Here is a 17,921-nt window from a genome sequence, read left to right as displayed (position 1 = left end):
TTCACTAGCAACAACAGCAACACACTAATTACAATGCATTCTATGTGCGATATTTCCCCGCCTTTTTTTCGAATACTTTCAAACTCACATCATTGTATGAGCTCAAAGATAAGTAAATTTATAAAATTACCAAATGCAAAAAGCTAATTAAATATGGTATATCAACGAAATGGCAGAGCAAAATAAAAAAGCGGCAAAAATAATATATGTAATAAAATTTGAAACTAATCGGCATTCAGCACAGGCAATCAGTTTGCCCTTCCGCTGTCCGCAATCACTTCGAATTGCCCACCAAGCGAACAGTAACAAATACGCGACAGCAGCTGTAGCCGGTAGCTCGCACGCTAAGCACTGAGGCGAAACGCTACTTCATGTACCAGCCTCATCGTCAGTTAATACTTGATATTCAACGCCAACACTTGACGGCTGCACAACTGACGAGCAGACATAAAAACGAGTTCGCGTGCTAAACATTTCAGTTTTCTGTTTCAGTTCGTCGTTATGCCGTCGCTAATGAAATCATTTCAATCGAACTTTATTAGCCGTGAAGCAGTTAAACCGCTTTTTATTTTTATACTCTTCGCATGTGCGTTGACTTTGTGTAATGCGTCGTCGCTGATCGAACGGGAAAAACACAATCGCGTCAAACGTATAGTGGGTGGCCGCCAATCGAAGGCGCCACCACCCGACGATCCGGTGGTCTTTACGCGCACCTTCAATCGCGATGCACGCGTCGAAGGCTTTCGCAATCAACGCACCGGCATCTATTCCTTCCTCGGCATGCACTACGCAGAGCCGCCAATTGGTCTGTTGCGTTATGCGCGTCCCGTCTATAAGCGCATGGCAGGTGACATCAATGCCACACGTCATGGACCTCCCTGCCTACAGCCCGATCCATATAATCCACATCGCGTGGTGGGCGAGGAGAATTGTCTGCTATTGAATATTTATACGCCGCGTATGCCGGATGAATCGACCGGTCTACCGGTATATGTCTGGATACATCCGGGTGGTTTTCGTTATGGTTCTGCCGCTCAGTACGATGCCACACCTATAGCGCAGCAGGGTGTGATAGTCGTAGCGCCACAATATCGTCTCGGTTCTTTGGGTATTATGGGCGATGGTACGAAAGAATTCGATGGTAATTTAGCGATCTTCGATATGGCGGCAGCGTTGCGCTGGGTCAAAGACTACATTCATCATTTCGGTGGTGACCCGAAACAAATCAAGGCCATTGGACATGGCTCGGGTGCGGCGAGCGCAATGTATTTGTCAATGTCGCGTTCAGCACGTAGTGCGGGTGATGTGTCGGGTGTGGTGGCGATGTCGGGTACAGCGCTTTCGCAATACGCAACCGATAAGGAACCGGTGCAGAGTGTGGAAGAGGTGGCGGACATTAATGGCTGTCCCACACTGAACGAGCTGGAGATTGTGCAGTGCCTGAGAGAGGTATATATTGGCATGTGCGTGTGTGTGAGTGCGTTTCTGAAAGAAGCTGAATGGGGGAAGGAAAGTGAAACTGAAATATATTTCTTAAAAAAAAAAGTAATGCGCACTTAAGTTGTTTTTGGAAATTATTTTAAATGCTTTCGAATAAACGAAAGCGATAATCAGACAAGAAAACGGGTTGCTTTTAAATTCCAAGGAGAAAGATAACTGTTCTATTCAATTAAACTGGTGATGTTGCTAAATTGTTGCTTTGATTTTTTATATAATTCTTGAAGGCCACTTTTGACTGATTTTCAAAACATTTCGAATAAGCCTCCATTTGGGGCTTTCTCCTGCACTGCTCCACGCTTGTTTTTCAAACATAAATTTTTACCAAATACTCTTTTGTTTCCCTTAAAATCGGTCATCGATCTGACATTCTTTCCTCGTAGTCACCTTAAAAAGCAGTATTTTTTTCATCCGAAGATTTCTCCTTTTCTTATCGTATCAGAAATCAGCCGAAGAAATTATACAGAACGATTCAAAAATCCAAACAGAACGCCTAGCTGGCCGTGCCCTAGTCAAAGGTCTATCAGGCAATGTTGGTTTCACGCCGCATGTTGAGGGAGAGAATGATGGCCGCGCGCTACCCAGCTTAATTGTAGGCGAGCCGGAACAGCAGCTGCGCAGTGGTAATTTCACGCCTATACCTCTGTTAACGGGTGTTACAAAACATGAAACCGCGAATGCTGTCAGCATTGATACGCTGAATCGAATATTTGGCTCTGTGCAACAATTTCTCAATTCACTAACCGATGCATTGAAGGATCTGACCGGGTTCCTGCATATCGACGGTATCACGGGTGAAATCGCAAAACCCGTGCTGCCTGGACTGTCGTCGGCTTTAACGCCCACACTCAATGATCTGCTCAAAGTTCCTGAAACGCTGAATCTGGATCAAGTGCTATCAAAGGTTGTGTATAAATTTGTTTTGATTTAGTTTTCACATTTAATTTAATACCCTTTTTGCAGGTCATTGAATCCACCACCGATATACTCTTCAATCTACCCGCCGTATTAACCACTCAAGTCTGGTCACAAATTGCGCCCTCATTCATATACAGTTTCGAATACAATGGCACCCGCTCGAAAGGCATAAATTTCTTGCGCGGTCTGCCGATTGTTTCCGAGCAGTCCGCGAATAGCAATCCGGAAGTGGTGGCACATGGCGATGAACTCGGTTATATGTTCGATGCAAATGATTTGTTTGGGAACCCCATACCAGAAGCACAACTAAGCGGTGAAGAGGACCTGAAGGTGCGCAAGAACCTGATCGATATGTTGGTGAAATTTGCAAAAGTATTTGGAAATGAGGATAAGAAGAAATCAGTGGAAGATTCGCTATTCAAACGCGTAACCGGCAAAGGCATTCCATTCATAAAGGTTGATTCCGAGCTAAGTGCGGGCAGTGACTTTCGGTTTTGCGAGCTCTCAGTTCTGGGTGCTTCACTGACTCCCTTGACTTCAACCACTTGCCAGAGCTTGGGCGGTGTGTTATCACCAGTTACGGGAGTAGTTGGCGGTGCGTTGGGTGGCGTTGGCGGCGTTTTAGGAGGCGACAAAAGCAATGGTAACGGTGGTGTTGCTGGTGGAGTTGGAAATACTCTGGGTGGTGTGCTGGGCGGAGGTGATAGAAGCAGAGAAAGAGAGTCCGGAGGCGGAGGAGGCTTACTTGGGCTGGGGTAATAATTAACACTGAATAATTTTTTGTAACTAACTGTATGTATAAATTAATGTTTTGCTAAATAAAAGTCAGAAGTTATATATTATTGGTTCAGGTGGCGCATTGGCAACGCTATCACAAAATTATATTAACAAATTGTGCGGTAGTTCAATAAATGCGCTGGTTCATTGGAAAATGTTTTTCAGTTTTCCTCTGATTTGCTTAAAATTTTCACACAAAGTTACGGAAGCTTTAAGCTTTTCAAATATGTAAAAAACGCAAAGGTGAGTTAAAAAAATCAGATCCTTGACACTAAAAGACAAATTGCCTTGTCTAAGTTCTTTCGGTCAAACTTTTATAAATCCCTCAGTTTTCCTCTAAGGTGCTTGAAGTTTTTCCACAAAGGTACGGAAGCTTTAAGCTTTTCAACTATGTAAAAGACCCAAAGGCAGTTTTAAATAAAGTGGGTTACATGAACCTAAATCCTCTCCTCATAAAAAAGCATCTGCCGTTTGGTGCGATGTAAAGTTATAAGTTCCGCTGTTTTTGGAAATACATCGAGGTGGCAATAGAAATTGCAGTACCGCCTACCGGTCAAACAGTTAAGGAGATAAGCGCCAATTATATATACAGCTGCTGTGAAAATAATAGCACCGTAAGGCGTTGCGAAATTCAAACTTTAAAAAATGTGAAAAGAACTCAATTTTTTTAACATAAAATAATTTTACTTAATTAACTAATCTATCAACATATTTTTAATAAAAAGAGACCCCATATTTCTTGCATATTTGAAAATATATTCACTTAATAAATTATTTCAGTCAAAAAAGGCGGTAACAAAAATATCACTATTTCAATCACAATGGCGAAAACAAAAAATTAAATTAAAAATGTAAAACAAAAGTACTTTTCATCCATAACTATACTATTTAACTAGCGTGTTAATACCTTGTTGAGTATCTTTTATTGGCAATTAAGGTCGCACATCGCCTTTGAATAGAATCCACTAAATCCTGGCTTCTAGTAATCGGAATTCTCTCCCAACTTTCCTTTAAAACCATCCAAAGGGCCAGAACTGCCTTTCTATATAACATCAGTCCACAAATTCTCAACTCGGTTGAGATCTGGAGACTGGGGGGCCATTCCAGGACGTTGATGGCGTTGTCCCCAAGTCATTTTCAGCCTTTTTGCTTGGGGTCATTGTCACGCTGGAAGACTTATTTTAATGGCGTTTCATCAGCTGCATATGGGACCATTACATTTGGCAGGATATCAACGTAGACGTGCTGATCCATGATCGTTCTAATCCAATGAATCGGCACTACTCCATAATAGGAAAAGCACGACCATATCATAATGCTGGAACACCCGTGTTTAAGGGTTTTTTTCGTGTATATCGGTCTATATTCTTCAATTGGTGCTCTCCTAACGTAACTACGATCACCAGTCTCTCCCCTCCCAACACGATTTTACTCTCATCTGTCCACAATATGTTTCTTCACTTTTCCACTGGCCAATTGGAGTGTTTGCTTAGCAAATTTCGCAGCTAAACGAGCGTGTTTAATGGTCAAAAGCGGAACTTTTCTCGGATTACAAGCGTTCAAATTATTTTCTCTCAGTCGAGTGCGAATGGTTTCAACAGACGCAGCAAAATTAAGTACTTTTTAAGCTCCGCTGTTGGCTTGAATGGCTCCTTCTTGCGCTGTCTAACTAATTGAGTAATGGCGACATAATAGGTTTTCGTCTACGAGATTCTAGTTTTTGGGCAAATTTCTTGGCATTACTAATCACTTTATTTGAGCAGTCCAGTAACCGACGTATTTCGGCGAAGGTTTTGCCCTCCTCAAGCATTTTTTAATAATTGTCCTTTTTTCTTCACTGCAGTGCTTTCCGCGGCCCATATTTGAAAAATAGATACTAATTAGATGTTTTATCTATTTTGTCTTTTAAAAAAATCACCTTTTCTAACAAAAACGTGGTTTTCCAATGATAATTTTCGTGCAAATGCTTTTTTTCGACAGAAAGATGTGCTTGGTGCTGTGGTAGTGTGAAATAAAGTGAGCTGCTTGTTTTGTCTCTATCCTAGCACACTGATGCTAAATTTCAATCGGTTCAAGAAATCAAATATCTGGGTGTTGCCTCTGATTTGCGTTCTACAGTTTTAAGGCACGTAGACTTCATTTTATTTAAAGCGTACTGTCCTATCCCTTTATAAGAAGAAATTGCTCGAACTTTGCTGTCGCTTTTATTCTCAACTTACTATTTACTACTTTTTTATTAAAAAGTTTTCAATAAGTTTTCTCACTCTTCACTGACTTTCACTGGTCCTGCCCCGTCACATGAATCCTACTTACTTCGAATTAAACAACTACAAAGTGGAAGACCGATTTTGTCACTGTCTCTTTGGTTTAAATTATAATAGATGAAAGAGATTTTATTAAATATAGTCACATACCCCTGCTCCCACTACCAACAAGACACACTTCCTTAGTCATTCTGTCCTTACATCTGCTATTTATATTCTCCCATCTCTTGTTCACGTTTCTCAATTTGCTCTCTTAGTAACTAACCTTTTCTTTAACGGCATTATCTAAACCAATCTCTTTCTTTTTTTTCGTTTTTAAGCTCATGTTTGGTAACTTTGTTGTAAGAATAACCTTAAAACCTTGAATTTCATATTATGGAACGAATACAACGGAAAAATCGAAAAGAAAGGATTATTATTACTTATATATACAGTAGATTCTGTTTTTATGCGGTAGATACGTTCCGCAAGAAACAGCATAAAAAAAGCTACCAGTTCTATAGTAAAACTATAGATACGTTTCAAAAGTGTTAAGAACCGCATGAATCTGAAATAATTAAATAAAATCGCACAAACAAAATATTGTATTTTTGAAAATTATATCTTTATTTAAGAAACGTCAGAATCGAAAAATAAATTTACGTCAGAAATAGAATCAGACAATACCCACATGTTGCGCATTCATTTAGGATTTGGCGTAAAATCACTTTCGTCACTTGAGGAAATGTACACGTCTGATCTAGATGGTTATGCAGGCGGTTCCATACTTGTAGGGTTAGCATTTCTGATGTAATCTGTGATGAGTTTTTGCTTAGCTGGTTTAGAATCTTGTTTATATGTACAATTCCCGATAAGTCGACATGCATTTTTTAATTAAAAAAAAACCGCACTATTTCAAAACCGCATAAAAAAAGCCGCATAAAAACAGAACCTACTGTAGTATGTAGTCGGAAAGAATAATTGTTTATTGATTTCAGAAATAAATAATTAAATTATGGTATCCAAATAATTTTAAGATTTCTGGTGCCTTATTAACTCAATAGCAATTAAAAATAATTAAAAATAAATTGAAATATTTAAAGCATTACCTGCTAGCACCTGTTATTTGCAAGAAGCTGGCCAAAGCTCTAAATTTAAGCTCAACAAGAGTAGTGAAGCTACCAGTGATCCAACTACACTGATTTTTTGATTCCAAAAACAAAAGACAAAAAAACCAAATGTTGATATTCGGAAGCTTAAGAGAAACGTCCAAACGTATCGTCCCGCAAACAAAAAAAAAAATAAATGTTGTGAATTTCCTTAAAAGACTCCTAGTTATTTTAATGGGCCTAAAAAATCTTCAAGGGCACCCCTCAAACAACAGAATCACTGAAAAGGCTAAACCAACAAATTTACTCACAATTAGGAAACATTGACACTGCCAACCGGCCGCAATAATTGCTGTGTCAATAGGTAAATAACGACAACAAGAACTCTGGCCGATTTATACCTATAACGTAAACAATGAAAGGTGACAGTAAAGTTAAAACAATGAAAGGAGAGCCGCTTACTGACGACGCTTGGAAGAATAATTCCACAACTTCCTGAAAAATAATTTTTGGCTTAAAACTCAAACAAGGCAAAAAATAATATTTTACGCTTTAGAATGCAAATAACCACATCCCTGCGGTGGGTGCTCATGCCAGCTTTGAGCAGAATCTCTCAGTAAACAGTAATAGCAGTAATGTAAGTCAAAGCTAGCGCGGCTGCCAACCATAATAAGAACGGAGAAATGAATGCAGATGCTGATGACAACAAAGCCGATTTCCATGTAGGGTTTGTTGGTGTACGGTGGTGCGGGTGATGTTCTGGTGTCAGTGTTGTCACAACGACGGCGCCATTGCAGCTGAAGCCGAACGTCGAAGCCACTTTAAGCTTACCAAATCCATAACGCAAACAAAAGCGGGAAAATAGAAAAGCTCGGTCGAGGTAGTCACGCAGCCAGCCAGAGAGTGCTGCTAGCTGTACCAGAAAATTTTCGCTGGCATCGTTGCCTAGGCAATGAATCCGCTGTAAATGCTGTAAATGTCTGAGGGGTACTGGCATTGATTGGCAAAATGAAATGGGCAGGTGCTTTTCTGTAGCAATAACCCACCCGTTCTTGTTGTGGTGCCTTGCAGCAATAATTTGCTCAAAATAAAAGTTAGGAAAACAAAACCAAAAAAAGAAATATAAATAAAAAATAGCAAATACTTCGCTGGTAATCGTAATCGATATTCTTTAGAAATTCAGTCAAGTGCAGTGGTTTTCTCGGTAAGACGCTTTTTTGCATAGCACACCCTGCTGCCCTTGACCACATTTTGTTATCATCAGCGACTGTGGAATTCAGATTTGTTGAATTAAATTACTGTAGAGTAAACAAATAAGTGTAAGGAAAAGCAGAGTCTGGTAACTGAGTGAACGAAGTGAGTATCGAAAGTAAAATGAGATTGATTGATATAATGTAATGGCTAGTAACAGATAATGGAAATTAAAATGAAAATGAAAAGTAAAGAATAAAGCAGTGTTGGCTTAAGTAAGCTGATTATGAGGGAATGGTAGAGTTTGAATCTCGCTGCACACAATTTAACAGTGGCAGCAAAGAACGTAACAACGAGATGCCTCTGAGAGTGAATGAGACAGTAGATAAATGTAGGAGAGGGATTGACGCTGCTGAGGGAACATACATACATAGGGATGGTTGGATTAAAAGCAATATGACTGAATTGGGTTATAATTATTTATTGGTTTAAAATATTAACAGATTTTAATTTACATTTAACTAAGAGACTTGAGAGCTTAGAGAGCTTTGAATGGTTTCATTAATAACGAAGTTTAAGCTTCTTCCTATAATATAAATATAAAGGGTGATTTTTTAAGAGCTATAGGAAAGTTTTTCAAAAAAACACACGTAAAATTCAGAAAAATGCATGAAATTTTTATTTAAATCGATGGTACAGTCCACATAATTTAATGTTTGAAGATTATTTCATGCAAATGTTGACTGCGACTGCGCTTCAAATGGTCCATCTGCTTAGGCCAATTTTGGCATACTCTTTCCAATGTTTCGGCCGGTATCTCACATATAAATGCTTTAATGTTGTCTTCCAATGCGTTAATTGAAGCAAGCTTGTCTGAATAGACATGAGCTCTAACATAGCCCCACAAAAAATAATCTAAAGGCGTTATATCCCACGATCTGGGTGGCCAATTGACAGGTCTCGAACGTGAAATAAAATGTTCACCGAACTCGCCTCTTAACAAGTCCATTGTTACGCGTGCTGTTGGGCATGTGGCGCCGTCTTGCTGAAACCACATGTCATGCCAGTCAAGCTCTTGCATTTTGGGCAAAAAAAAGTTGGATATCATTTCACGGTAGCGCTCACCATTCACAGTTACGTTACGATTCGCAGCATCTTTGAAGAAGTACGGTCCAATGATACCTCCAGCCCATAAACCACACCAAACTGGGATACATTGGTAGCTCTTGCAATTCTTCTGGCTGATCTTCACTCCAAAGTCGACAATTCTGCTTATTTACGTACCCATTGATCAAAAAATGAGCTTCGTCGCTGAACACAATTTTTCGATAAAAAAGTGGATCTTAAACTTTCTTAACAGAACACGCCTTTTTATAATAAAATTCAATGAGTTGCAAGCGTTGTTTGTTTGTAAGACGATTCATGGTTAAATTATAGACCAAACTGAAGATGTTTGACAGTGAAAAAAAACACGAAACGTGCGTCAGCTGTTTAAACCAACTGCTTAAACAGATAATAGCTAAAAAATCACCCTTTAAAAGGTAAAAGTCTGCTTATGTTGGTGGTCGCCAAACTCAAAAAATAGCCAGTGGAAGGATTAAAAAATTGGCACAAAGTTACATTCTATTACGTGAGTAATTTTACATATTTTTTAAATACTTTTCAATTTTGTTGAAATCCACCCTAAAATTTAAAAGAGTTTTATATGTATTCAGAGAAAATTTTAAAGTATGATATCAAACGAAGAGTGCTGAACCATACCTCGATCTAGAAGTATTTCTAAATAGGGTTGCCAGGTATATAAAATTTAAAAATGAATGAAATGCCTATATAAATTAATACAAATATGGCAATAGGTGATCAATGAAAAATATTGAAGCATACTTTAATTTAGATGAATTTTTGAAATAGGGTTGCCGACTACATAAATGATTACAATTAAACAACTTTGTGTAATTAATAAAAATATGGCAATACGGGATCACACAACAAGTATTGAAGCACACTTTCATGCATGGGTATTTTTAAGCAGGGTTGCCAACAATATGAATGTTTAAAATTAAACAACTACGTAAATTAGTAAAAATAATAATATATGAAACTAGGCGAAAATTATTTAAAGCTACTGTAGTCCGAAGGTATTTAGAAGTAGGGTTGCCAATTACAAAAAAAAATTAAAAAAATTCAAAATGAAAGCCAAATAATACTCCTCGCTTGTACGATTTAAGCTGGAATATCCTGCCCTTATATGGAGAACGCATCACATTTGCCATATTAATAGATTTGAACCAACTCAAAAGAATTTTCTTCACTTCGCTTCGCTCTTTTCAGGCTCTTTTCGTTCGTTTCATGCTCTATCTCATGCACGCCTTGCGGGCTTGAAAGGTCACGGAATGTTTTCTGTAACTCTTACAATTGTCTGAAATGCCGTTTATAGCAGTATTTTTAAAGAAAAATGCGTCAAAGAAACGACAGCTTCCAAAGCGGCAGTTTTCAATTTTTCTTCATCTAGTTTAAGCAAAAGTTGAAAAATAACTTTAAAGAAAAATCAGTACACAAATACTCAATTCATTCTAAACCATTTTATTGATTTTGTTTATTTCGAAAAAATTGTGACATTACAAAGTTTAGTTTCAGTTGGATGTTTATTGTCATTGTGCTTTGTTAATAGTCATTGCGAAAGCGTTTCGCACCGGGAGCTGTAAACGTTTGAATTCGAATGGCATATCTGTCAGGATCATTGAGATACGTGGCAACAGTACGTATTCACCTTTGAATTTTCCTGTCAAAATTGTTGCCTCGATAACATTGTTCATCATTTTCTTGACTGAGAGTCTGGTTCCGTTGCAAGGTCGTTGTGGATTTATGTTTCGAAGAAAAATAATGGGTACGCCAATTTTCAAAGTAAGAACGTGTGGCGGCATGCCTGGCAAATTAAGCAAATTCAAGAATTCCGTTGGATAGTTGACAACCTCTGCTTGATTTCCCACAGTATCGAAGGACTTATATGTTGTCGTTTCTCTGGCTATTTCATGCTGAATGGTGAAGTTGATGGTATTGACATCGATGTTTTTGGCTGCTAATATAGCACGCGTTCTGAGCCACTGATGGTTTTTGTAGTTTTGTGCAATGTTTGGGAAAATGATGATTTAAGACATACATTACGTTCATTAGCGGGTGTTGAACGAGGTATAAAGGGCAGTGTTTGCCGAAAATCACCAGACAATAAAATGATTGTGCCACCGAAGATCTGTCTGTTTCCTCTCAAATCTCGCAGTATACGATCAAGCGCTTCCAATGCTTTCTTGTGAGACATTGCCCATTCGTCCCATATGATAATTTGACACGTTTGGAGTACTTTTCCTATTCCACAGTTTTTGCTGATGTTGTATGTTGGTGCCTCAGTGTTTTGCAAATTCAACGGCAGTTTCAATGCTGAATGCGCTATTCGGCCACCATCCAAAAGAGTTGCCACAATTCCAGATGATGAAATAGCCAGTGCAATCTTATTATGTTATCGTATGGTTGCCAAAATTAGTGAAAGAAGAAAAGTCTTGCCTGTACCACCGAGCGCATCTATGAAAAACAGTCCAGCGCTTTGTTCTGTGATTGCACGTATAATTATGTCAAACGCAATGCGTTGTTCTGGAATCAACTGCGGAAGATTTGTTCTAACGCATGCCCCCAGTTCGCCAGAATCATATTGTGTTGCTCGTTGCAAATCACGATCGAAAAGGTTGTTTGCAGGCCCGTTTGAAGCAGGCGTTCCCCGTGGCACCAGTGCCTTGTTAGCGATGTTTTCAATCAAAATCAATGCCTCATTATAAACCTTTGGTGTGAGTTGAATGTTCGTATTTCGATTTGCAGCGCGGAAACGATGTAGAATATCTTCACTCATGTAGTGCATACTTACATCTATGAACATGCCATATTCGTTTCCTCTGTGTAAAAATGCATGATCATACTAATTTGACAATCGGTTGAACGGGGCAGAAGTTGCTACTCTGAGGCGCCTCCTGGTGGCGAGCGGCATCAATAAGCATATTCTACAAACCTTCTTCGTGGAAAAACACATATATATACCCATTTTTAAAATAATCGGTTCAGTAGTTTCCGAAGTGAAAATATAAGCGGTAGTTGGTGGTGAGATCAAAAAATTTGAAAAATTACCAGAAGAACCTTCGCCTTAATCTTCCAATTTCATTATTCTACTTTTATTCCTAACTTTTGCTACTAAAAAATTATCCATCACCCAAAAAATGGAGAGATCACAGTGACAATTTAATGCAGTAGAGACGTTCATTTTGGGTGGGATACATTTTTCTGAATTTTTGTGGGCTTCTGCCTGCTGTCTGCCTTGCACTGGTTTACAATTTGCTGTAGTCAGAAACGATACAAAAAGTAAGTATATAAAGTACCAGTTTTTCCACAAGGATGATAGACTTATCAGGCTTGCTCTTTAAATATGGTGAAAAGGAAAATTGTGAGGTGAATTTTGCCGTTTTGCCATTTTTTACCTTATAAACCATTTTGAGTTAAATTTTTTTAAATGATTATTTAAATTTAAGTATCTAGCCAATGCTGGATCTCCATAAAAACTTGCGAGTCATTAATTCGCATGCAGCTTTTGGTTGGCAGCTCGTATCTCCTCGCTTGGCCACAATGCGCAATGGCACTTTGTGAAAACTTTTGAAATTCAATAAATTCTGTGGCATTAAAACCATAATGTTTAATCATTTGAAGAATAATTAATTGTAAACTTTACGTAATGAGTCGAATGAGCATCATTAATAATAGCAGATGGTCGCGAGGTGAACAAAATGATTAACATCATTAGCCAACTGGGAGTGCGAGATGGATTGTGAGTGAAGGTAGGAGAATGGAGGCGGGGTGCGTGAGTGTGCGTTTGCCGGCAATAAACGAAGAAGCGAGACAGTTGACAGTAAGCGCTGCAATTGCCAGCACTGCGACGCATTGCAATTCAGAATTATTAATGACGATAAAGTAAAAAATCTGCGTTCACTGCGCGTAGATATTATACATTTTATTGCTAAAGTGAGAGCTTAAACTTCAAAGTGCTGCGAAGTTGCATTGGTTAATTTATAGCGAATGATACACGGATAAAATTAATATTATATAACTGCAGACCTATATTTGTACCTGTGTGGGTTGGTGCGTGACTACCATTTGCAATTCACAGAGAGAACGTCTGTTCGAGTCTCGGTGAAACACCAAAATTAAGAAAAACATTTTTCTAATAGCGGTCGCCCCTCGGCAGGCAATGGCAAACCTCAGAGTGTATTTCTGCCATGAAAAAGCTCCTCATAAAAATATTTGCGGTTCGGAGTCGGCTTGAAACTATAGGTTCCTCCATTTGTGGAACAACATCAAGACGCACACCTCAAATAGGAGGAGGAGCTCGGCCAAACACCCAAAAAGGGTGTACGCGCCAATTATATGTATACTCGTATATACATATGTGTTTGAGGGGCCTTTCCTTGTGTCGGCTGTTCTTTAAGGGTTTGAGAACTTAAAATGATAATACAAAACAGTGGAATGAATTTTTGTTTTATTATAATCTGGTAGATAATTTCATGGCATTTATTTTTTGAATGGCATATCCGGCATATGTCCGCCACGGCTTTAAGATACCTGGTCCATTGGATTAGTCCAATTTTTTACTACTTCTTCCAATAAATCTGGCTGCATGGTGTCAATGGTGACTTGAATATTAAAATAAATCGATTGCTAAGCGCACCGCATGGCAAGTTGCACCGTCTTGTTGAAACCAAATGTCGCCGATGTTAGGCTGATTCTTTTTTGAAAACAAAAATTCAGTTAGCATTGCTTAATATTCCTCGCAATGGCAGCTTCTTCCTCATTTCGAAAGAAATAAAGGCCGACAATGCTACCAGGGCGTAAACTGCATGAAATTCACGAACAGATTTTTTTTTTTTCAAAGTATATTTCCACAATTACGAAGCATTGTTCTGGCGTCAAACGATTCAGGATGACTTACGAAACCTTCTTCTTCTTCTTCTTAATTGGCGCGATAACCGCTTACGCGATTTTGGCCGAGTTTAACAAAGCGCGCTAGTCGTTACTTTCTCGTGCTAACCGGCGTCAGTTGGACACACCAAGTGAAGCCAAGTCCTTCTCCACCTGATCTTTTCAACGCAGAGGAGGCCTTCCTCTTCCTCTGCTAACACCAGCTGTTCTATAATGATTTTTATCAGCTGCTATGTATTTTGGTTCAAAGTGATGGTGGAAGGACTCTCGTGGGAAATTGTGCGCATTCAAGTTTGACGTGAACAACCTCTGCGTCGACTTCCTTGCGGATTCCATTGAAAAGCCATTGGGCAACATTATTGTTTTCTCTACGAAGACCATCTCTAATCCAAATCAATTTTCGTTTCTTTATTTCGGAATTAATTAAGCAGCTTTTAGTAAGCAGAATAAGGCCTATATTGGAGATTGTTCGCGGCCAAAAGATTCGGCATATAATTCTAAGGCATTTGTTGACGAACATTTGAAGACATCGAATTATGTGGTCAGACACAAGTCAGATTTCAGAACCATACAGCAGGACCAATTTTATGCTGCTATTGAAGATTTTAAGTTTTGTTCCGAGGCATGTTTCCATTTCTTGAATATATTAAATTTTCTGGTTGGGTTACTACCCGACGCAACCTGCTTTACGAAAGCAGGAAAGTGATAGAATTTAAGGTGTCCACACTCATATTTGATTTTTGCCGTCTCACATTAGTTCTCTTCATGATGGCTAATTTTTAAATCTCTCTATGTGGTACAGAAGGTTTGAGGATTTCATTACGTACAAATCGATCTACCCTAATGCTCCTAAGTGGAAGTGTTCGCTAGGTTTATATGTCAAATGGGTAAATATCAGCTCGAAATAAGCTATCTCACGCACTGATCTTAATCCGTACGAGTTTTTGTGGAGCATTTCAAGCCTCTAATTGCCTTTTTAACAAACTTTGCATGTAGGTGAATGGAGAACGAATCAAATATGTTCACTTAAGTCGGACTCAGAGGGTTAAAATCTGCTACAAAAAAGCACCATAAAGTAAAGTAATACTATCGTTGACAAAGTTGGTCTATGAGACATAATTGGTTGGTTGGTCTCTTTCATAATTTTTAGCGTTTGTTGGAAGTGAGTAATCTTTTGAAAATATTGTGAGACTGCGTTATTTACTCTATTAGGGAAAACCAAACTTGCACAGCTAAAAAAATTCTAAAAACCAATTTAAAAGTTCAATTAATACGAAATGCCCCTACTCATGCATAAATACCTATAATAAATAGAGATATCTCTTGTTTCGATTCAAATGCCGGTAAGCAAGCATATATACTGGGACATTCCTGCATATGTAGGTGTGTGTACGGCATGCGTGCGAATATTTCCACACAACAAGTTAACGATTGGATTTTATTAACCGGCAAAATTGCTGCAAAGCTGCACTGAGACACATATGGCTTTGCATTGCATACACACAGGCGCACAACACAGCACTCTGACACTTCAGTGCACTCAATACCCGGCACACGATCGCATGTTCGACCACTTGTTTGGGTGAACAAGCCCCAATGGTACTCGAGCTTCAGTGATTTCCAATTAAATTGAAATCAATTCAATATTGCACAGTTCAGTGCATTTAAACTGAATCTGAGCGGTTGTGACCAGCCAGACACCTAGGTAAGCGCCAGTGGACCACCAACAACGCGCTTATAGGTCGCAAATACACACAAACATGTGCAGCTATATGTGAAATAGCCAATGCTTGTTACAGCAACTACAACTCACCACACTCACCTTGGACCAATGCCAGTTCAACCCGTCGCATCGTATTTGTTCCAGACGAGCGCCTTGTAATCTGACAGTCGCACCACTTGCCCATTAACTTGTGAATATCCGCACTAAGTGTCCATTAACTTGGACCAATGAAAATTTGAAGGGACAGCGACAATTGCTGCAATTTCTGCAACATTTCGCATTACCGCAACAGAACACAATTCAAGGTTGTAGTTTATGGCTAGAGAATATTTTCACTACAATCAAACACGCACATGGGTAGCAGCTCACTCACTGGTCAAATGGGTTAAACATCATAAATAATTTGATTAGCACTAATTGAGTGTGTGTGAGGGAGTGTAAGACATGTACATATGCTCACCTGTCAACGCCTTCGCTGCACGCATACCAGCACACACTCACATTTCTAACACCTCTCTGGCGGGATGAGCTTCGGACTATTACTCCTTACTTGATTGATTGACAGCGCGCAGGTAGCTCAGATTTAGTTAAGGATGAGTGAACAATCTAATAATTGTTTACATTGCTGATATTTAGTTATTGTACGACGAGTATGTGTGCACAAGTACGTACCCGTATGTCTGAGCGCTTCATATTACGTTTGGTTTATATTCTTTGTTGTTGATTAAATCGCTATAAACGCTGAATTCATGGGATTTTTCTTTTACAGCGCTATCAGCGGAATTATTTTCAATTAAATCATGATCACTGAGTCTTGACTAAGAGTCTGACTGAGTCTTGACTAAGGAATTGGAAGGTGAAAAAACTACAGGAAAGGAGAAAATGCTAAGATAATTTTCCACAACTATTCTTAGTTACGCGAACCAGACTAATAGTGTTCTGATTTTCGCCTGCTGAAAAAAAGTTTCGAAGTTTTGTTTAACACCTAAATTCTATTCAAATAGTATCTGGAATTTTCGCCTGCTGAGTTCATGAATTATTAGAATTAGGTTAAAATAATACTTGCCTCTCTTCAACTTCCTATTTCTTTCAACTTCTATTCATTTTATTTATTCTATTTTTTCTACTTTGGATGGTGTAATTTAGGCTTTATAAACAAATCATTACTTGCTGTATTCTACGATTTTTGCAATGCAGATATTAGTTGAGTAAATAGTCTCTCAGAATTGGTTAAATGTCATCTCAGAAGGATAACAGATTACAAGATTTGGCAATCCATGGCAAAATTGTGTGAGTAACTTCGGCTGGAAGCACTCCTTAATCTCCCACCACTTCATATAATAATCCAAGAGGAAGCAGGTACGCAAGCATTCATGCTACACATGAAGGAAAATTTCAAATTAGGCAACCTCACCGGTCACCTAAGTATCCTAAATAAAATCAAAAACACCATAAGCATGGCTCAAGTCTCAGACCACATTGACCCAACTCTCTGTTTCACAAAAGGATACACAGTTACCTTTTCTGAGAGGATCGAGTGGAAAACAAACCCGAAATGGATGAATGATGATTCACAAAAATGGTGCACTGATGGATCAAAACCACCATATGGTGTAGGAGCAGGAGTAGTGGGGCCCAGAATCCACAAATCATTCACTCTCACCAGGGACACCACCATCTTCCAAGCGGAACTATACGCAAAAATGGAAGCAGCAAACATCATGCAACGTAGAAACCACAAGAGAGTAAAGATCAAAATACTCTCGGCCAGCCAATCAGTTCTAAAAACTTTCGATAGCTATACCTACAACTCAAAAACCCTCTTAGAATGCCACAAGGCACTCAATAACCTGGCATCCAAAAACAATGTCTCTTTAATTTGGGTACCAGGACATGAGGGATATGACGGCAACGAAAAGGCAGACTTTTAAGCCAAAAAAGGGGCAGATGTAAACTTCATCGGACCTACTCCCATGTTCGGATTCAACAAAAACGCCTAAAACTCTATTAAACCAGCATTGGAACAACGTAGAGGGTCTTAGACACTCCAAAAAGTTCCTAAGTTTCAACGCTAAAAGAGCTAACATGGCCCTCACGTCAAACAAAAAGAGCATCCGCACTCTCACCGGCGCCCTCACGGGTCACTTCACCTACAACAAACACCTACATACAATAAATTAAGCATAACTAACAGCAGCACCTGCAGATTTTGCTGCAAAGATGAGGAATCTATAGAACATCTCATCATCGAATGTCCGGGGTTGACGCATAGAAGGAAAAAGTTTTTAAACAAGTTCATGCTTACAGATGAAGACCTTCAATCACTCCCTCAGAAGGAGCTGGTACAATTCATAAGCATACTTAACAGTCAATAGACAGCATAGGGTGCACAATAGATCAATTGGTCGCAGTGCTAAAGGGCCATACCTTAACCCTTTACTACCATTAACCATT

The 17,921-nt window shown here is 39.0% G+C and overlaps 1 protein-coding gene across 1 annotated transcript; it reads left to right on the top strand.

The window, feature by feature from the left end:
• The first annotated feature begins 332 nt into the window (after window positions 1-332).
• LOC129248169 (carboxylesterase 1E) lies at window positions 333-3,257 on the top strand. Its single transcript, XM_054887626.1, has 3 exons — window positions 333-1,449; window positions 1,940-2,401; window positions 2,461-3,257. Exons 1-3 carry the CDS (start codon window positions 502-504, stop codon window positions 3,172-3,174), a joined length of 2,124 nt encoding a protein of 707 aa, XP_054743601.1. The 5' UTR covers window positions 333-501; the 3' UTR covers window positions 3,175-3,257.
• Window positions 3,258-17,921: the final 14,664 nt, after the last annotated feature.

The sequence above is a fragment of the Anastrepha obliqua genome, chromosome 5 (genome assembly GCF_027943255.1).
Source record: "Anastrepha obliqua isolate idAnaObli1 chromosome 5, idAnaObli1_1.0, whole genome shotgun sequence".
Lineage (NCBI taxonomy): Eukaryota > Metazoa > Arthropoda > Insecta > Diptera > Tephritidae > Anastrepha > Anastrepha obliqua.
Note: the sequence above shows the minus strand (reverse complement) of the source record. Positions and strands in the feature narration are given on the sequence as shown.